The 20930-nt window shown below is 38.9% G+C and overlaps 1 protein-coding gene across 10 annotated transcripts in view; it reads right to left on the bottom strand.

Moving 5' to 3' along the window:
- Positions 1 to 20930, bottom strand: part of trip12 (thyroid hormone receptor interactor 12) — a 73471-nt gene that overhangs the window by 51827 nt on the left and 714 nt on the right. For 7 of the 10 annotated variants that reach the window (XM_031901548.1, XM_012970118.3, XM_012970124.2 and 4 more), the window contains exons 2-3: positions 5854 to 6000; positions 2252 to 2377 (exon numbers count right to left, since the gene is read on the bottom strand). In XM_031901548.1, coding sequence (XP_031757408.1) covers positions 2252 to 2377; positions 5854 to 5951 — 224 coding nt within the window. In that variant the 5' untranslated portion in view covers positions 5952 to 6000. The remainder of the gene's footprint in view (positions 1 to 2251; positions 2378 to 5853; positions 6001 to 20930) is intronic. The other 3 variants (XM_012970126.3, XM_012970123.3, XM_012970122.3) reach the window with 1 other exon arrangement.

A 20930-nucleotide genomic window follows, 5' to 3' on the forward strand; every position in this document is an offset into this window, starting at 1 on the left:
AATTGTTTCTGGCTCTGGTGCAGATTCCTGTGCACATAGCAGAAAGGGGCATATGAATATGAAAGCCAAGAATGTGGGGAGCTATACTATACTCATTCATACATTAGTCTGACACTTAGTAATAAATCTGGGGGTGGACAAGAAGGAGAGGGATAAATCATGTAAAAATAAAAAATGTATACAATCTATTATCTAAAATGCTTGGGATCAGGGATTCTCCTGATAGAGGGCATTTACATGATGTGGAGCACCATGCATTAATCTACTAAAAAAAACTTTTAAAGGAGACATATTGGATAAATGAAAACCCCTAATTTTGTAGGCAATTATGAATTATATTTGGTGCTGGCTTCACTTTGTGCTTATCTGTAAAAAATGGCCCCTTTATTGGAGCTCCCTATAGATCAATTCTATGGGCGTGTCCTAATAGTTCCCTGCAAGAAGCACAGCAGGAGGGGGGATAGCCAATCACAGCCTTGCACTCACACAAGCAAAGACAGGCTTCAGGCAGGAAGTGGAACAGATGGGTGGGACTAGTGGCGTTTTGGTGGAATTTCTCAATAAATCATTCCAAAACAACTCTTTTAGGCATAATCTTTCTATAGCTAGAGGAGTATAATTCACTGGTAAATTCAATAATATATGATATGTCTCCTTTAAGAATTAAAAAACATGCACTTTTGTCTTCTGCAAAGATTTATGCTAGCTTAGTTAGAATTAAGGGAGAAGGAAACCCATATAATATATATTATATATACATACATACATACATACATACAGGTATAGGACCCATTATCCAGAATGCTCGGGACCAAGGGTATTCCGGATAAGGGGTCTTTCCGTAATTTGGATCTCCATACCTTAAGTCTACTAAAAAAATCAATAAAACATTAATTAAACCCAATAGGATTGTTTTGCATCCAATAAGGATTATTTATATCTTAGTTGGAATCAATTACAAGGTTCTGTTTTATTTCTACATAGAAAAAGGAAATCAGTTTTAAATTTCTGAATTATTTGATTAAAATGGAGTCTATGGGAGACAGGTTTTCCGTAATTCGGAGCTTTCTGGATAACGGGTTTCCGGATAAGGGGTCCGATACCTGTATGTGTGTGTGTGTGTGTGTGTGTGTGTGTGTGTCCATGCAGAGACTTCCCCTTCCTAACTGCACCACCCACACTCCACAATACTGTCCTGTACCAGCTAACAAAATGCAGCTGGTTTTACTTATCTCTCTCAGCCAAAATCTGGCAAAAGGATGTCACGCAGCTAGTGATGCTGGCTGCCAATCTGCTGTGCTACTCTGTATTTAATTAACCGATACCAGTAAATGAGCAGTATAAGGGTGGGTGATATGGTTTAGAGGGGCCTTCACAGGAGACATATGCTATATACATGGGTTCCTTGTACTTTAAATGTTGTCTTATTGTATTAATAACTGGTTACTAGATAATAGGTCCCAGATAAAAGATGGGTATGCAAGAACCAGAATTATCAACACAACATAATAACCAAGGACAAAGTTAAAGGCAATGGGGCAAGGCAACACATTTCAAAAAAGCAAAACAGAAAGCAGTCAAAAGGTGGTGATGAAAAATTAGTAAGAAAATGGAATTGTAAAAAATGTATATATACACACACATACATACACACACAAAAACCTACAAATCTACTACAGAACACAATTGTAGCCTTTAGCATAAGGCAGGCTGATTATAAATTGAATCTATTAAACACTGACAGAATAAACAGTATCTGTTTCTCATTACTGCTTGTAATTTGTAGTATACCTAAAAAACAAATATCATCTTGTACCTCAAGAACAGAAGTAAAAATGATTTACAGGTTTTATACTACGATCAAACAAAACCTAAACAGGACAAAATCTATATTATGGGTATAACGTTTCATAATGTTCTATGCACTACATTCTGCAACTTGCTTTTTCAAATTTAAGATTTTAAATACCGTAAATGATTTTTTAAGAGCAGTCTAAAAATTGCACCCCCCAAAAGACTTATCCATAAATATGTGGGCACATGCAAAGCCATTAAATAACTATGTAAACCCCATTTTAAGTTGTGCTACATGCGCCCAATGCATCTACAGAGAAACAGCAAATCTACTGGGATCTTATACATATTTGCTTTTTGAAAGATTATATACTAATAAATAATACAACCAATAAAAAAAGTAAAAAAAATGTGTTTATGTATCAATAAAAACATTAAAAGTAATCTGTAATGTTACCTTTTAGAGCTGTGTCCTTTGGACGGGCCAGAGGTTGTATTAGACTGCACTTTGGGGGTCTTAAAATGAGATTTTCTGCTCTCGGGAAGGCTATGGGTCTTATTCTCTGCCTGCTCTAAATTGGACCTGTAGCCAAGAAAATACCAAAACACAATTGCATCAAGAATAAGGAAAGCAGATCTCCTTAACTATTCAAAAATGCAAAAAGCAAATCCTGATGTAATTCATGGAGAAGACTTGTGCCAAAGCAATGTTGAACTTTTTATGTGCCAACAGTGCTGAAAGTTGCAGGAAAGCAACAACTCACAAACTAGGTTTTCTGATTTTTCAAAGGTGCTGACATTTAAAACAAGGCTGCAAGATCCATACACAATCACATTAACTTTTTCATTCCTAAATTATAGGTATTCTCTGTTCAGAGCTGGTCAGGCCATGGTGGCAGTGATGCAGGCTGGGCCTGGGTGCAGGATGTGCAACCGGTTCCCCTGCCCCTCTCCAGACTTGAATTTTCTTAATTAGTGCTTAAATTCCCTCCAGTTTTTGGCTCCGGTGGGCCCAAAGGGGTACGGCCCGGGTGCAAACACCTGGTAGTTACACTTGGTGGAGGATAAAAAGACAAATGACTGTTGTATACCATGCCTTAAAGCAGGGGTCCCCAACCTTTCCCCAACCACATTCAAATGTAAAAAGACTCAAGATCAACACAAGCATCATAAATGTTCATGGAGGTTCCAAATAAGGGCTAAGATTGGCTATTAGGCAGCCTCTATGCACACTATCAGCTTACAGGAGGCTTTATTTGGTAGTAAATCCTGTTAAGTCAGAAATTCAAAAATAACTACTTGGTTTGGGGGCACTGAGAGCAACATCCAAGGGGTTGGTGAGCAACATGTTGCCCCCGAGCCACTGGTCGGGGATCACTGCCTTAAAGGTTGTACAAGGGAACTACAGCTTCAACTTGAAAAATGTCATATTGGCAGTTCTTCACATAAAAATATAGGAGGAACACTGGATTAAACAAGGTTTTTCTATATGGATAAACACACCATGTACAGGTTCATGGTCCTACAAAGTACACACATGCAAACTAAGAAATTGCATTGTATACTGGTCCCCCTTTGCAGAACAAATACATACTGTATGGGCCGCCATACATACAAATCAAGCAGGTTCTTATTCTTCTCATCCACCAATACACCAGCTGACATGTTTTGTTAGCAGACATTTTGAAACCAAGCCGATCAATGAACCAACCTATATTTACAGTACATATTTATAGCTGGGATGATCCAGTCAGCACACAAAAATCATGTACTTTTGTCTTCTGCAAAGATTTATGCTAGATTAGTTAGAATTAAAGGAGAAGGAAACCCATATATTATATATCTATAAATGTAAATTGCAATTGTACGACGTATCTTCGGCCCCCACCTCTAATGCGATTTTAAGTTTGCAAGTTACAACATATTAACTTGGATATGGAATGTAACAAACCATGTTACATGTTTAAGAAATGTTATCCTGTCCTATTTCTTCAAAGAACTTCTGCCCATCACCCACTACAATGGCCTGCCAATCTATCGGTTAAAGGAACAGTAACACCAAAAAATTTAAGAGTTTTAAAGTAAAAGAAATATAATGTACTGTTGCCTTGCACTGGTAAAATTTGTGTGTTTGCTACAGTAACTCTACTATAGTTTATATAAATAAGCTGCTGTGCAGCCCTGGGGGCAGCCATTCAAGCTGGAAAAAAGGAGAAAAGGCACAGGTTACATAGCAGATAACGGATAAGCTCTGTAGAATACAATAGCGTTTTATCTGTTATCTGCTAAGTGCCTGCGCCTTTTCTCCTTTGAATGGCTGCCCCCATGGCTACACAGCTGCATTCTTTATATAAACCATAGTAGTGTTTCTGAGGCAAACACCCCAGCTGTACCAGTGCAGAGCAGCAGTACATTATATTGGAATTTCTTTTATACACTTGAATTTTTTGGTGTTACTGTTCCTTTAAGGTTTCAGTATTCCACAGTATACAAGCAAGCACCATGTAGAGTTTCTTAAAAGTGCAGCACTTTAGATACCTGTATACTACAAGATCACATCTATACTACCAAATCAAACACATATGAGATTGTAACATTCCGGAAAACTAAAGTGTTTATTGATGCAAAGGAGATCCCACATACCTAGTGGTTTTCAAGGTTGGCAAGTTTACCTATCTGACCAATGTCATGCTATCATTTTTAAGGACGACAAATTACATTTCCTGGGCAATACTAGGTACCTCAGCTAAAATCACACAGTACGATTCCTCTGGGGTAGGTGTTTGCTGACAGGGACAGGATGGTCCATGAAATGTTTTCTTTATACCAAGTTATTTGGTAACATAAAAAAAACACTTCAGACAGGGGTGCCAGATATGCAGGACCAATGCATTCAGAGGCCTGATTAGTTTTGTACAAAAAGTAGTAGTTGACCTCTTCTTTGATGAGATGATTGTCCCTGAAAAATGTTGCATTCCGCAGTCTCTCACGCAAACCACAAAAATCAGATCACATCTTTATAAGACAATATACCGCTTGCCCCTGCTGCCTTTCCCCTGTATCTTTAAAGCCTCATCCTTATATTTAACAGTGTAGGGTTGTTCTTACAATACAGTAACCTGTATTAGTGTACTAATACTACACTGTAGTAGTAGTGTAAATTTCATTAAGTATTTCATTAGGGCATTGCACAGCCCATTAGAGCCTTTCTAGGGACCCAGTGTCACCCAGTACTGTTGTACAATGCCCCTATAATGTGAGAATGGCTGGAAATATAAACCAGTAACTAACAAGTAAAAATTTCTATAAAATGGACAAAGTAGTAATATGAGTTTATTCAGCAAAGTGTATATATAGTAGACCTCAACATTTATGTATTTTACATCCAGTTACAAGTTGTTAGGGTTTAGAAATCAAACTTTATTTTGTGTTACCCTAAATGCCTTACCAAGACTGCATAAATAAAAATATACATAATTTGAGACAAGCTACAGAGAAAACCATGTTAATAACATTATGTTGTTAATTATGTACAGTAAATGGAATAATTTGTCCACAATCTGGGCAAATTTATAAACACTGAAGGTATGGGGGATGCATCATTAAATAACTCACTACAAAAGCATGTTGCAAAATAAATACTAAATCAAGTATCTTTATACGTTGCTCCACCTCTTTCAAGGGCAGGATTAAAAAAAAAAACTCCCTACAGTTAAAATTTCATTTAGACATAGGAAAAAAAATGAAAGCATAACGCATATTTATATATAGTGCGCCTTTGACATTATTTACACTGTGACAGTTGTATGCTAGTGAAGGTTTTCCTGCAGTGCCAGAGTCTCAAAGCACAAACATCTTCTGACACCATCCATATCTGCTGGCTTTCTCATAAGAAACCGTGAGAGATAATGCCACTGTCAGAGGTTTAAAGATTTTAAGATTAAGATTTTTTTGGTCTGGTCAACTGGTTACTCCTTAAATACAGCAGAAGCATCCATAAAACTCAGTAAGTGTGTGTGGCTAACAATCTACTAGAGTTGGCAACACCCAATTTCTCACCTTCCTCCTGCAGTGTCCTCTTGCGGCTGGGCCCCAGCAGTGTTCCTCTGTGAACGTCGCAGTGACCCCCCTGGATTGTTATTAGGCCGGCTGGACATTGGCACCTCTCTCCTGAAGGGACATACCCTTTCCAGACACTACCATTCACTGCAAAAAAAAGAAGACACTTGTTATATTATGTATGGAGGTTTTTCTTTACCAAATTCAACTCTTTAGCCTTCTGTGTCAATTTTTTTTGCTATTTCGTAGCAGCTACTTATCATGCCTACAAAACCCCAGAAGGTACCCTGCCATAGACAATACTGAGAATTGCCTCTGCTAAAACACATGTAGGGACAATTATCAGTAAATTATCAGCATTATTTATAAAGCACCAACATATTCCACAGCGCGGAACAATAAGTGGGTTTAATACATTGGTCACACAGAGTAACATATAAAGCAATCGATAACCGATACAAGAGGTGAAGAGGGCCCTGCCCAATCTACAAATTATATATATAATATATATATATATATATAATATATATATATATAATATATATATATATATATATATAATATATATATATATATATATATATATAATATATATATATATATATATATATATAATATATATATATATATATATATATATAATATATATATATATATATATAATATATAATATATATATAATATATATATAATATATATATATATATATATATATATTAATATTATATATATATATATATATTAATATTATATATATATATATATATATATATATATATACTATGTCAACTGCCCACCCAAGAGGCCATAGGGGTTCCTAGATCTACTTTGGTACTCTGCTCATATCTCCCAAAAGAATACACCATGTTACTTTTGATCTTTCATCTTACAGGGGTAGCCTAAAAACATTTTCTGGGGAGAACACAGGAGATATTTCAATTACTGTAGAGGTGATTGAAGGGAAAAAAATGTGGGCTGTCTAAAAAGTTTATTGTGACCTAAGATACCATTTAAACTGGATTAGTTCAGGCAGAGAACCAATGAAATTGTTTTTTTATGGACACTTACACAACCTTGCGCAATCATCAGCATAATATATTTAAAAAGATGCCTTAATGTTATCAATTACTGATACGAAGGGGAAATCAACTAAAAGCTAATCCAGCAACACAGTCATGAAAGCCAGAAATAACATATATATTGTCACTAGCTAAATGGACAGGGAGGCAACAAATGTACATGTGAAACACAGCGTGAATGATTTAATGCAATGTCTACACAAACAAAATCAAGGAAGAAACATTTAGTATGTATAAAACACACATGTAAAAGCAGCAGGCATGCAATAAAACTGTGCAGCCCCGTGATTGCTTCAGGAAGGAAGGGCCTCTGCCCAACCCACAGAGTTGAACTCTCCTGACACGACTAGCTCTCAATCTCATATCACACACAAAAAGCCTGTAGTCACAATAAAAACCTTTTCTTACCCCACCAAGATGACTCATGTCTGTTTTCCCAGCATAGCCAAGCCAACAGCAACTATGTCTGCTTGAAACATGGCCACTAAATCCACTGTAAATAACCGTGGACAGTACATTAAGCCAGCAAAGAGGGGAAACAGGTCATATTATTACATATAAAGCAGGTCACTTTTTTTTTATATAAGACAGAAACTAGGAGAAAAACACAACTTCCGGGACTCTCATGGCCATCTGGGCATGTGTGTGAAGTGGGGCTCACATGGGCAGCTTCAGGTTGATGCTCCATGCAACTCTATGACAGAAGAATAGGGCAATGAAACTACCTGAAACTGCTGCCAGCTACTTTCCATTCAACTGAATGAGATGTGTGCTGGAGTCAGAATTGCTTGAGAACGTGGCAGCTAAACCATCTGTTTGGATAATCGTTTCAGTGTGTCCTTAGCATAGAATTTTGGCAATCAAAACAAAATCTTGGCTTCGCCCTGAAAGGATTATTGGAATCATCCTGTGCCTTTACCCTAAAACTGTCACATTACTTCTCTGCCAGGAGTGCAGCCAATGAAACAGGGCTTGAGTACAGGATAAGGAATCTGCCCATGGGTGTTGAAAGATTATTGCTGACTCGGGAGTTAATTTATAACCCTAGCCAAAATGCAAGACAGGCCTGCCAGGTTCTTTTTGCCAAATAGAAGAGTACGTCACGTGACGTGACTGCTACATCATACCGTAGAAATACTGTGGCCTCACCCACTAGAAACAATACTAATTATCATAATCATTTATAAAGCACCTACATATTATGCAGAGCTGTACAATCTATGTGTATATATTAAACATAAAAAAAGAATAAGTACTGATAGAGGAATTGTACTGGATTCACCACAAACATACTTATTTTCTCTGCAGATCCTCTGCCAAGGAAACATTTATGAAACTGTGGTCAATGCTCAAAATATGAAGAAGTGATAGACGGATGTTTGTTTGCCTTTCCATTAACTTTTAGTGGATGCAGAGCGTAAAGGTCCCCATACACGGGCAGATTCTAGCTGCCGATATGGGTCCCTTAAGCTGGCCATACACGCACCGATAATATCGTACGAAACCTTGTTTCGTACGATATTCGGTGCGTGTATGGCATGTCGGCGAGTCGACCGATATCGCAGGAAGCTGCTGAAATCGGTCGACTCGCCGATCGGCCAGGTTAGAAAATTTTGATCGGGCGCCATAGAAGGCGCCTGACCAAAATCTGCCATCATGGCTGAATTGGCAGAAGGAGGTAGAAATCCTATTGTTTCTACCTCCTTATCTGCTATTTCAGCCCTGAACAGTGTGTGGCGGATCTGACGATGTTTTGTGCGACCAAACATCGTCAGATCGCCACGTGTGTGGCCACCTTTAGACGGATTCGGCAGCTAATCGTCCCGTGTATGGGCACTATCGACGGGCCTGCCTGACAGATATCTGGCCTGAAATCGGCCAGGTTAAAAAATCTAGTCGGATCGGAGACCACATCGGCTCGTTAATGCGGTCCCTGGACCGACTTTGCCTATACCCGTCGTTATAATTCGATAAAACGATAGAATAAGCCTGGATTCTCCCGATATCGCCCACCCGTAGGTGGGGGATATCGGAAGAAGAACCGCTCGCTTGGCGACATCGCCAAGCGAGCAGAATATTAAGGTGCCCATACACCTTCAGATCCGAGACAATTTGCAACTAGTCTTCATTTTTTATTATTTGTAGCTTTTTTGGTTATTTCACTCCTTGTTCAGCAGCTATCCAGTTTGGTGTTTCAGCAGCTGGTACCTTAGCAACCAGGGACCAGCCTCTGAATCAGAAATTGGTATATGAATAGTAAAGGACCTGAATAAAAAAATTTGCAATAAAAATACAATTAAACAGTAGCTTCACCAAGCAATAGTGTTTTGCCTGTGGGGGTCAGTGACTCCCATTTGAAAGCTGCAAACTTATATAATTTACAAATAAATGTAAAATTGCAATCTAGCAATTGCAAGATTGTAGCTATTTTGAAACTAAACCAGCACCATCAGCTGCTAAGTTCTGCTGACCTTCCTACAGCTGTGAGAAACATTGCAGAAGATGGAGGAATATCTGGCTTTCCTCCGCTCATTCCTAGGCAAAGCAATATGAAAAAGGTTCCCTCTTATTCTTCTGAGCTTTTCTCCTGACTGTAGAATGCTTAGCAGAAATGACCGCTGGCGATGTTTCAATTTCAATACACAGGTAAGAGACCGGTTATCCAGAATTCTCAGAAACTTAGAATTCTCAGAAAATTATATCTTTATTAGGATAAAGTACAAGGAGCTGTTTCATAATTACAGAAAAATATGTTTTAAAATTAAATTATTTGATTTATTTGAAGTCTATGGTTGAATACCTTTCTGTAATTCAGAGCTTTCTGGATAACTGGTTTCTGGATGATGGATCCCATACCTGTCTTTAGCAGTGTAAATTTGCTAATATCAAGAAATGGAACAAAAAAATGAATGTAAACGCAAAAAGAGCTTAGAAGAACATGGAGGAATTTTACATGTATTTTTATGATTTACATTTCCTTTAATAACCAAAGACAGGCAAGCACAACCAGCATTTCATTTAAGATTATGTGGATGTAAATTTAATTTCTATTATAGTGGTAGGAAATAATTAATGATGGGTTCAGCTCTGCAAAAAGAAATGGAGATGGGCTGGACAAAGAAATATACATCATGAATAGCCCATAATTCCTTAAATGGGAACGGGAACTCAAAAAAAAAGAGCCCGATGCATCAAGCCAGACATGCTGCAAGTTCACACGTGAAGCATAAATATTAAATGCTGATTTCAGAGTTATAAATAGAGCAGCGACCCACAAGCATACAGGCTGTGAGTAAATGGATAGTGTTAACCTACAAAAGGGATAAAAATGCTCATCCAAAAAGGTTCCACAAATTAAAAAAATATATTTTATGCACAAAAATAAAGAATGTATAACAGTAAGAGATTACATAAGAATGGCTGCCAAAACAGATATATTTTTTTTAATAGAAGAAACCACGATAGTCTGACTCGCAGGGACCATTTCTGAACCACCACCCTTTCCCCACTCTTAATGGGAAAACACATCAGTCAATAGAGCTTCTCCAGCAGAATCCTGCATTGAAATCCGTTTTTCACAAGCAGATTTTTTTAACATTTAATTTTGAAATTTCACATGGGGCTAGCCATATTCTTCATTTCCCAGGGTGCCACAACCATGTGACCTGTGCTCTGATAAATTTCAGTCACACTTTACTGCTGTGCTGCAAGTTGGAGTGATATCCCCACCCCCCCTCCCAGCAGCCAATCAGCAGAACAATGGGAAGGGAGCAAGATAGCAGCTCACAGTAGATATATTAGAATAGCACTCAATAGTAAGAAATCCAAGTCTGGCTTGGGACTCCTCCAGTTACATGGAGAAACAATAGGTTACCTGAAAGCAGTTCTAATGTGTAGCGCTGGCTTCTTCTGAAAGCTCAAGCATAATGCGCTGAAATGGCGCCTACACAATATTACAGCTAAAAAAAAAAAAAAATTTTATTCTTGATAAAAAAAATAACGGTAGAGTGAATTATCTGTTATGTAAACAGTGTAATTCAGAAATTAAAAGTACCCCATAACAATCATGACAGTATCCCTTTAAGATACATACTCAAGGTCTCCAAACAAGCACATTCTGAGCCAAATGAGCTGACCCCTAGGGTCAATGACTGGATCATCCATTTGGGACATACAGACAAAGACTCATCAAAATGCTGATGAATCAATATTTTATAACTTGATGGATGTCAGTCGGACAGGCCTGTCTGTGGGCCTCATACAAGAGTTGCTGATTAATCTGAAGGTGCTGAATTGGAAGCTTAAACCTCAAAAAAAAAAATCTAATTAAAATCTTATCAAAATATAGTGAGAACAGGCCTTCTAAAGGTCCATCCCTGGTGCACTGGTATTCTGACTCAAAAACAGAGGGTTTTGCCAGAAAAAGAACTAGCTCCAGTCCGGTCTGTGAAGTGGAAAATAAAATGGCACTCATGCAGAATGCTACAACTAGGTGTAATAAGTTGCTGTGAGACGCAAAGGAACAAAAACAGAGGTAGAGCAAGGCGGAAATTGGTTGTTCTAGTAACATAGCAAGTTATTGAGCATAAAAAGGGAAAAACGCTCATATGCATGTGCCACGTCCTGCACACATTTGATCTATATAATAAACACACACAAAAAGGCTACTACTATTAACCATAATGCTTGGGACCTGGGGCTTTTAAGTCTGCTTTACAAACATTTAAACAAACGCAATAGGATAACTTTGCCACCAATATGGATTAATGCAGCTTAGTTAGGGTCAAATAAAAGCTACTGTTTCATTACAGACATAACAGGAAATCATTTTCAAAAATTAGATTTTTTTTTTTTTTATACTACTCTGTATCGGAAGGCAGTGACAGAACTTTGGGAGTTGACAAATGCTGTGGGGGCACAATGATGGGAGCACTTCTTGCTGATACCAGTAACACTACATCCATTGGCACAGAATGTCATATAGGCTTCTGCACCCTTCTACACTTGATTTTTTCCTAAAACCTATTTTTTTCCATGCCCAGCCCAAAATGATTTTCCGAGTTCGGCCTTATTAGATGGCTAACTATAACAATGGTAGAACTGCCTAACACACTTATCAATGAGCTGTGCCAGCTGGAGCACTCACTTGTGACCACTACAGGCTACAGAACCAGTACCACTCGATTTCCTCTTTTTGATCTCCACGGACTGAACAACTATATTTTTGCCATTTTATACAGACTGCAGTACAGTTATAGCATGCTCCTACAAAAAGCCAGATCTCACACTGTGACCTAACACCAAATACTGAAGAGTAATTAAAAAGGTATGAGTGATGTGATGGGTTTAGAATAAACCGAGTTAACTGGTTTTCATTATTTTAATATATGTTTTTGAATTATGCCCATGGCTAGCCAAGAACTGAAAATGCTATCAGGTTGCTAGGACTGAACCCAGTAAAAAAAAAAAAAACCACAGGTGAACTGTGAATGTTCAAAGTCAAATTTCTTCATGGTTTTATTTATTATTTCTTATCTTCCTTTTCAGACCCGTTTCTAATGATCTTCTATTCTGACTATGGCTGCTTGCTAGAGTAATTCCAAGCCTGAGAGTTGCAGAAAAAAATGTAATGGATTAATATAACCACAAAGATTAAATACGTTTTTTTGCAGTTTGCCTTTCAATATACTGACTTCTGTATCACACTAAAAGTTACCTTTAAGGTGCATTACAAATGTAAAGGGCATATTCTTTCACCCACCAGAGCTGTGGGCTAACAGAACCTGCACTCTGATTGGGGGAAATATTTTTTTTTTTTTTTTTTTTTTTTTAAATTGCCTTAAATTGTGAGGGAAACAATTTTAGGGTGCCAGGTGTCCTTTAAGAGCATCTGCCAGGATAACAGCAATTTAAGTCATAAAATACTTTTTTTATGGGGGTGCACTGGCCTCTCATATCACAAATATTCTCCTGACATACAAGGGGTGCTTTCTAACATACCTCATACACTTATCATCAACTTGAAGGTACTCCTGTAACTATCCATCATTTACACTAATGGCACAGAGCGCATTTTGACAACTGATTTCAACATATAATTGCAAGGCAGGTTAGTGATATCATCTAACAGTCAACCTATAATATATAGATAACATTGCCAGAAGCCAGGATAACAGGGAGTAGTGTATTAAGGTGGCTATACACAGTAAAAGTCACCAAACATATTTTTACTCCGATATGCCCACCTTCATTACAGTGAAGGGGGTACAAAAAGTTGGAGCAAGGGCCGCATCAATCAGCCAATGCAATCATTGATCCAAGAGAAACATCACCTGCCCAACTGACATCTGGCTGATTTTTGGCCAGATATTGGTCAGGGAGGCCTGTCAGAAGGCCCCATACACAGCCAGATAACTTGCCATTTTGGTCTGAAGGACCCAAATCAGCAACTTAAAACTGTCCATGTATGGCCACCTTTAAAGCAGCAAAGATCCACGTAAACTGGTTGAAAGCAGGTTGTCCATTGCAGCAACCAGGCAGGCTGCCCCAGATGTGCCAATGCTGCTCCCACTCAATGTAAAGGAGAATGGGTAAAAGCTTAAAACAAAAACTTCCCCCAAGGAGAATTTTCCCCTTTTGTGGGAATTTCCCAAACAAACTTCCCCTACAATTAAGGTGATTTTCTTCTTTGTTTCCTCTATAGCATACATAATGTATAAATATACAGGTATCTGGCCTATTATGCATTTTCCAAACAAGGGGTCTTTCCATAATTTGACCAATCAATATACCCAATCTGAGTTGTTTAGCCATCAACATAGATTCATGCAGCTTAGCTACCATCAAGTACAAGGTATTGGTTTAAGAGTAAAAGCTAACTATTAATATAAAAAAAAAATACATATATATTATTTGCTTAAAATGTATTCTATGGATGACGGCCTCCCCATAAATCAGAGCTTTCCGGATAAGGGGTTTTCCGATAACCCTATATCTATATCTAATCATATGTCGAGCCTGAACCCCTACACCTCCAGGAATCTCCTCATTTACTATTTTTAACAATACATGTTACTGTTATATGGTTTTTTGACCCACCAGATTATAGTAACGTGCCTCTTAAACTACGGCTGAACTTAACATAGCAAAGCAGTAATGTATGGGACTAAAGAGCATGAAGTATTTTCTCCCACCAGAAAAACACTGGTGAAGAAAATGTCATTTTACTCCTTACTGCCCGGTGACCAGTAGCACTGACACACAGCATGCACCTGTCAGTGCACGTGGGGCAGATTTAAGCCACGTATTACCTCTATAGAGGTACTATCAATCCTGCAGGGGTGCTGCAGAGGCAAGGTTCCGCTTAAAGGAACAGTAACACCAAAAAATGAAAGTGTATAAAAGTAACTAAAATATAATGTGCTGCTGCCCTGCACTGGTAAAAGTTGTGTGTTTACTTCAGAAAGTCTACTATAATTTATATAAATAAGCTGCTATGTAGCCATGGAGGCAGCCATTCAAAGGAGAAAAGGCACAGGCACATAGCAGATAACAGATAAAACACTATTGTATTCTACAGAACTTATCTGTTATCTGCTATGTAACCTGTGCCTTTTCTCCTTTTTTCCAGCTTGAATGGCTGCCCCCATGGCTACACAGCAGCTTATTATATAAATTATAGTAGTGTTACTGTAGCAAACACACCAGTTTTACCAGTGCAGGGCAACAGTGCATTATATTTTTATTACTTTAAAGCTCTTTCATTTTTTGGTGTTACTGTTCCTTTAAGCCCAACTGTTTTTGGTACTTAATAAATCTCTACTTGACTTTTTAGGGTAAGACACACAGAGCTACCTAGTAGCAGCTACTAAATGCCAGAAAATACCCAGGCATAGACAATACTAAGAACTGCCTCTGCTAAAACACACAGAGACAATTATCAGTAAATGATCAGCATTGTCTATTGCTGTAGTCAAGACAAGTAGCTGCTACTAGTAGCTCTGTTTGTATTCACCCTTAACCTACCTTAAGGCTAATGCCAGAGGAGGCGCAGGGCAGATATTTTCTGCAAGCGGAAAAGCGCTTGCTGAAAATACCGCGCTACGATTCCATTAATTCGGGTGCAGGCACATGTAGGAGGCGCACTGACTGCTCCCATACAAGGTTCTGACATTCCTTCATAGCTTTACTACTACTAAGAAATTCAGGTATAGCTGCGAGGCTTTGAGCTGGAAAGCCGAAATGTATATGAATTTTGCCGACTGTCCATATATGATACCCACAAACACCACATCTTAGGGGAAGCATGCTGCTAGAAGCCTCAAAATAGTTTCAATCCCTGACTAGTGAAAGACTGCAGGAAAAAACACATTGCATAAAAAGGCCAACTGCAAAGTGCCTTAGAATAATATTAATGCCAGTGATTATTAGGCAATATTTGCATCCATATTTTCTGAGGTAACTAACACCAGACACGTGACTGCAACATACAGTGGCGCTTGAAAGTTTGTGAACCATTCAAAATTTTCTATATTTTTATATGAATGTGACACAAAAATGATTATATTTAATTTCCTTTAGAATTCATCGTTTGATCAATGATGGCAAGTCATCATTGACCCAGATGCAGCAAAACAGGCCCAAACCAAAATACTCCCACCACCAGATGGAATAAGGTTTTTTATGCTGGAATGCAAAGTTTTACTTTCTACAAAAGTTCTATTTTGGCTTCATCCGTCCACAAAACATTCTTCCAGTAGCCTTCTGGTTTGTCCACATGATCTTTAACAGTCAGCAATATTTGTTTTCTTCATCTACCTTTAGAACTTATTTAAAAAAAATCAGAAGATGTTTTTGTTTACATACATATAAAAATATAGAAAATTTTAAAGGGTTCGCAAGCTTTCAAGCACCACTGTAAATATAAAGTGGGTTGTTTCAGGCACTGAATGCTGCATTTCTGGGCTCCTGTTTGCCCAAGGCCTAAATGGATGTGAAGGCATCCTTCTACTTTGAACAGAAAGTTGGCCAGAGAGCTATCTACTGCAAATGCCTGATTGATTTCTGCTGGGGGCAGCAAGCATGCACAGTAGGCAACTATTTGGCCAACTTCCTATTCAAAATAGAAGGAATGGGTAATGGGGTGAAGTTACAGCTAAATAAGGAACTTACAGATTTAATCTTCTTTCTTCGAAAATAAATCAGACTCAGTGAAGGGAGTGAGGTGTGCCATTTTGGTGGCTGCTTTTTAAGGATTAATAAAAACCTTACTTATCCTTTATCACAGCAATTGTCACTGCTATGAGAGATATGTAGCTCTGAGAGAAAGAATAGAATAGAACTCAGTAAATATTTTGAAAAAGTTAAACCTAGACTAAAGAAGTTATCACATACATCATACACAACATTTACTTTTTTGATACATGCAGATTTTTAAAGGAATCAAGCCAATTTTCAGCTAAAGAGCATGAAGAGGGGCAGACACAAACAAATGATGTTTACTGATTGGTACTTTAAAAAAAAAAAGAAAAAAAAACTTTTAAAGATACCTGCACTGCTTTTAAAGCAAGTATGGGTTCATATGTTTGTCCAGACCTGCATGGGCCTATATTAAACCTAGTAACTGAACTAATCAACCCACGTGAGTTTCCAATAGATCAGTGCAAATCAGCCATGTATGGGCCATACTAAAAAAAAAAAAAAAAAATACCTGGCAGATAGCGCAATATTTCTTGTGAGACTAGATGAAGTGATACTGCCATATACCTATAATTACAAGGAATGTGTCCGTATCACTAGTATCAAATGGCAGTAGTATTATTCTGATTTTATGTATTTTTTTTTTTTAAACACCCCACCAACCCATTACTGTCCCTGGTGTCGGGCTGGTGCAATCTTTCAACAGACTGGAGTACTATTTACATTTGTTCTCTACTGAAGGATCAAACCACCCCCAGCTTCAGCCACGTCAGACTATCAAAAGCTCTTAGTTGGGGTTTTATATTTATAAAAGAAAAATAATTCAGTCCCTCTCTTACTAGTGGTATTTATGACATGTTCCTATAATTGGTAGTAATGTGTGTCACATTAAAGACCTCGGGTACAGCCTTTGATTTGATTTCATGTTGATTTATATGGGACTAGGTAATAAGTGCAACATATAAAGCCCCAAAATTCCGCAGAGCTGTACAATAAATAAGTGTATACATTAAATATACAGATTAGATACAAAAAAACATCCAATACAACAGGAAAAGAGGACCTTGGCAAAAGAGCTTATAACATTTAATGGTTACAGTTTAAAAGCAATCATCATATTAGTTGCCATGGGTTACTGCACCTGGGCAATCTCAGTGTCTTTCACTACATGTGGGGGAGGGGTATAACACCCTAATATTTCCCATATCAGCCACACAAGCCTGTTTGCTCTATGCATAAACTGTAGCATACTGCAACTTTCCTACATTAGCTCATGGCACATAGGGCTACTTCGGGTGCTTTAAACAGCACATTTGGTAAAATCCTCTAAATGCAGCTTAAAAGTGCACCCCCACAGCCTTGAATGTAAATTCACTGACAAGCACTTGTGTGAGACACAAATAGCTTGGAAACATATATAGACAGACAGACAGACAGCAAAAAAAATGACTCAGCACTCGGTACTTTTTTGTGTCTTTTTTTTGCTTTTTTTGTCGCTACGGTGTAGCATAACGCACCAGATTGAAGGGGTTGTGCTGCATTACTTTTTCTAAAAACTACACACATATACATGGAGAAAAGCCAATCTGCTGCATTCTGCACCTTGCCTGGTATAGTTTCACAAAACTGAAATCTACTGTGTGTGTGTGCTTACAGGCTGTGTGTGCTTAAAATGCCTATCAGCGCGCACACACACTTACAAGGTACGGAAGGTACCGTAGCGTTTCTTCTTTGCTAGCACATATGTGTGCAATTAGCCTTAGGCCATTACAAAACACAATGCTTTATGCGTCAGAAACAGGCACTTGTGCATGTGACGAGTAATTTACAATTTTTTAAATAAGTATTTGCCAAGCTAAAATCTATGGATGCACCAAGCCGAATCCAAAGTTTGTCATGTGACTTCTAGACAAAACAAAATGGCCATTTTTCTGTCTAGAGATGATTCAATCTTTTTGTTATCATTCCCACATTTGAAATGCAAATTACCACTCAGATTCAGCCTATTTTTTTTTTTTTTTTGAGAATTTAGTAACAAGCTGAAACTAAAAATGATGGATTCCAATTAATACCCAGTTCAGACACATGACCCAAGTAAGCAGCTGGAAATCCCTGTCAGAGTCCTGATGTATGTGTACTGGGAGTAAGACTGGCTTGTGCTACAGTATCACTAGGGATTCTTAACCCTAAGGTTACCCCACAAAAAATACTAGGCTGCCCCATGTATGGCCTCCATGGCACCCCTGTATACAGAGAAGTGTCACACTACATTACACAACAGCCATTAAAAGAAAGTGTATAGCTAGGTCACACAGTTGACTGTCCCACTTCATGTCCCCAGAGAATAATGTTACAAAGCACTGGGTACAACATTATCACTGAGATAAGGGAGGAATCTCAGATGCCCCCCCACATACACTAACATACAACAGGCGTAATGGTGTGTGTGGCCTGTGCCCATAGAGTTGAGCTGGAAGTTGCCCACCTGTTGCTCAGAGTCGCATCTCAGTGCAGCTGGGAAGGCACTACTAGCACCCACCCTAGCGCTATAGGAATCGTGCGACTGTCTGTGACTACCATTCCCCCATGACTGTGGCAGTTGTGCGAGTGCGGGAGCCGTGCCAGTGTGACTATGCGGTTCCTGTGTGTGCGGCCCAATGACAGATCGCCAATGCGGAGCCTCCCTTCCCTCAGTGCCGTCTCCCCGGGCGCGATCACTAGTCTAACCCCCTGTCTAAGTGCGACACTGAAGGCCGCAACCATGCACAGGCCTCTACTGTACAGCATCTCCCTCCGCACTGGGTCCGGCAGGGATCTCCAACCTGCTGCTACTCACATCCACTCTCCGGTATCCCCAGGCAACACCGCGGCTAGGGCTGCTGGGAGCTGTAGTCCATTTAGCTCTATTCCCACGTAGCAGCGTCCCCTGCGCCTCAAGCGGGCTGCTCCGTAGGTACCTACTGCCAACAGGGCGGCGCTAACGAGCCCCGGGCCCCAGTCTCACACACCGGCAGCCCCTGGCGCAGGGAAGCACGGCTATTGTTTGTAGGGAGAGCTGCCCACTGTACAAAGCGACAGAGAAGCCCATGTACAATGCAGCCCATGTATATACACACACATATCTCTCTCTCATATATATATATATATATATTATATATATATATATATATATATTATATATATATATATATATATTATATATATATATATATATATTAGTGGCTACAGGCACAACACATACACATATGACACAATGCCAGTCACAAGAGCATATTGTATGTAGTTACAAAAACACACACAAACCTCCCCCCTCACAATCATGCCAACACACAAGGGAACAATACATACATACATGTGCCACACTGACTGACACACAATCATGCCAACACACAAGGGAACCATACATACATACATGTGCCACACTGACTGACACACAATCATGCCAACACACAAGGGAACAATACATACATGTGCCACACTTACTGACACACAATCATGCCAACACACAAGGGAACAATACATGTGCCACACTTACTGACACAATCATGCCAACACACAAGGGAACAATACATACATACATACATGTGCCACACTGACTGACACACAATCATGCCAACACACAAGGGAACAATACATACATGTGCCACACTTACTGACACACAATCATGCCAACACACAAGGGAACAATACATGTGACACAATCATGCCAACACACAAGGGAACAATACATACATGTGCCACACTGACTGACACACAATCATGCCAACACACAAGGGAACAATACATACATGTGCCACACTGACTGACACACAATCATGCCAACACACAAGGGAACTATACATGTGACACAATCATGCCAACACACAAGGGAACAATACATGTGCCACACTTACTGACACACAATCATGCCAACACACAAGGGAACAATACAAACATGTGCCACACTGACTGACACACAATCATGCCAACACACAAGGGAACAATACATGTGCCACACAATCATACCACTGCCAGCTGCACACAGGCCTCATCACAACCCAATATATGTGTTATGTGTTCAACACACACACACCCTACTAAGTATTTCCTACACAAGGGACACTGTATAAATACAGCAAGACATAGGCCTCATTATAATCACAACACACACAGAGAAACATTATACAAATATATATCTGTCACACACAAGTCTTATTGTGATCCATGTACAGGGAGGGAACACTGTGTGTTAGTGTATTTACTGACAATAATACCAGCACACAGGGACACACACATACTGTCACACATGATACATAAAAGCCTCCCAAGAATCAGAGCACACAAATAATATACATTACAGATATATATTCAAGCCTCTCAATCTCACCTGGTAGGGACACAGTATACAATGTATTTACACACACAGGCTATACATTCATACAGGCCTCACAACAAACCTAGCTGACAAGGGCACATTTTAAACCTACACTGTGTCCCATTGTGCCATGTACCTATTCAAATATACACTGAACACATGCAGAAATATTATAACTACTACACAAAGACATGCAATATAAAATCCCCTTTACAGAGAAAGACACAGCTGACTCCTACACACACCAGCACACACTCACAATACAGACACAAGCACAACAAAGACTGTGCAAATACAAATGCACAAGGACACATCAGCACAAACCCAGGACATAAAGGCAGATGATGCTGTGTGTATGAAGGCACAGACAAGAGGCTCAGCCAATGTACACAAGTGTTATACACAGACACACAGCTATGTACATAGAAATATGGATCCTATCACAG

The sequence above is a fragment of the Xenopus tropicalis genome, chromosome 5 (genome assembly GCF_000004195.4).
Source record: "Xenopus tropicalis strain Nigerian chromosome 5, UCB_Xtro_10.0, whole genome shotgun sequence".
Taxonomy (NCBI): Eukaryota; Metazoa; Chordata; class Amphibia; order Anura; family Pipidae; genus Xenopus; species Xenopus tropicalis.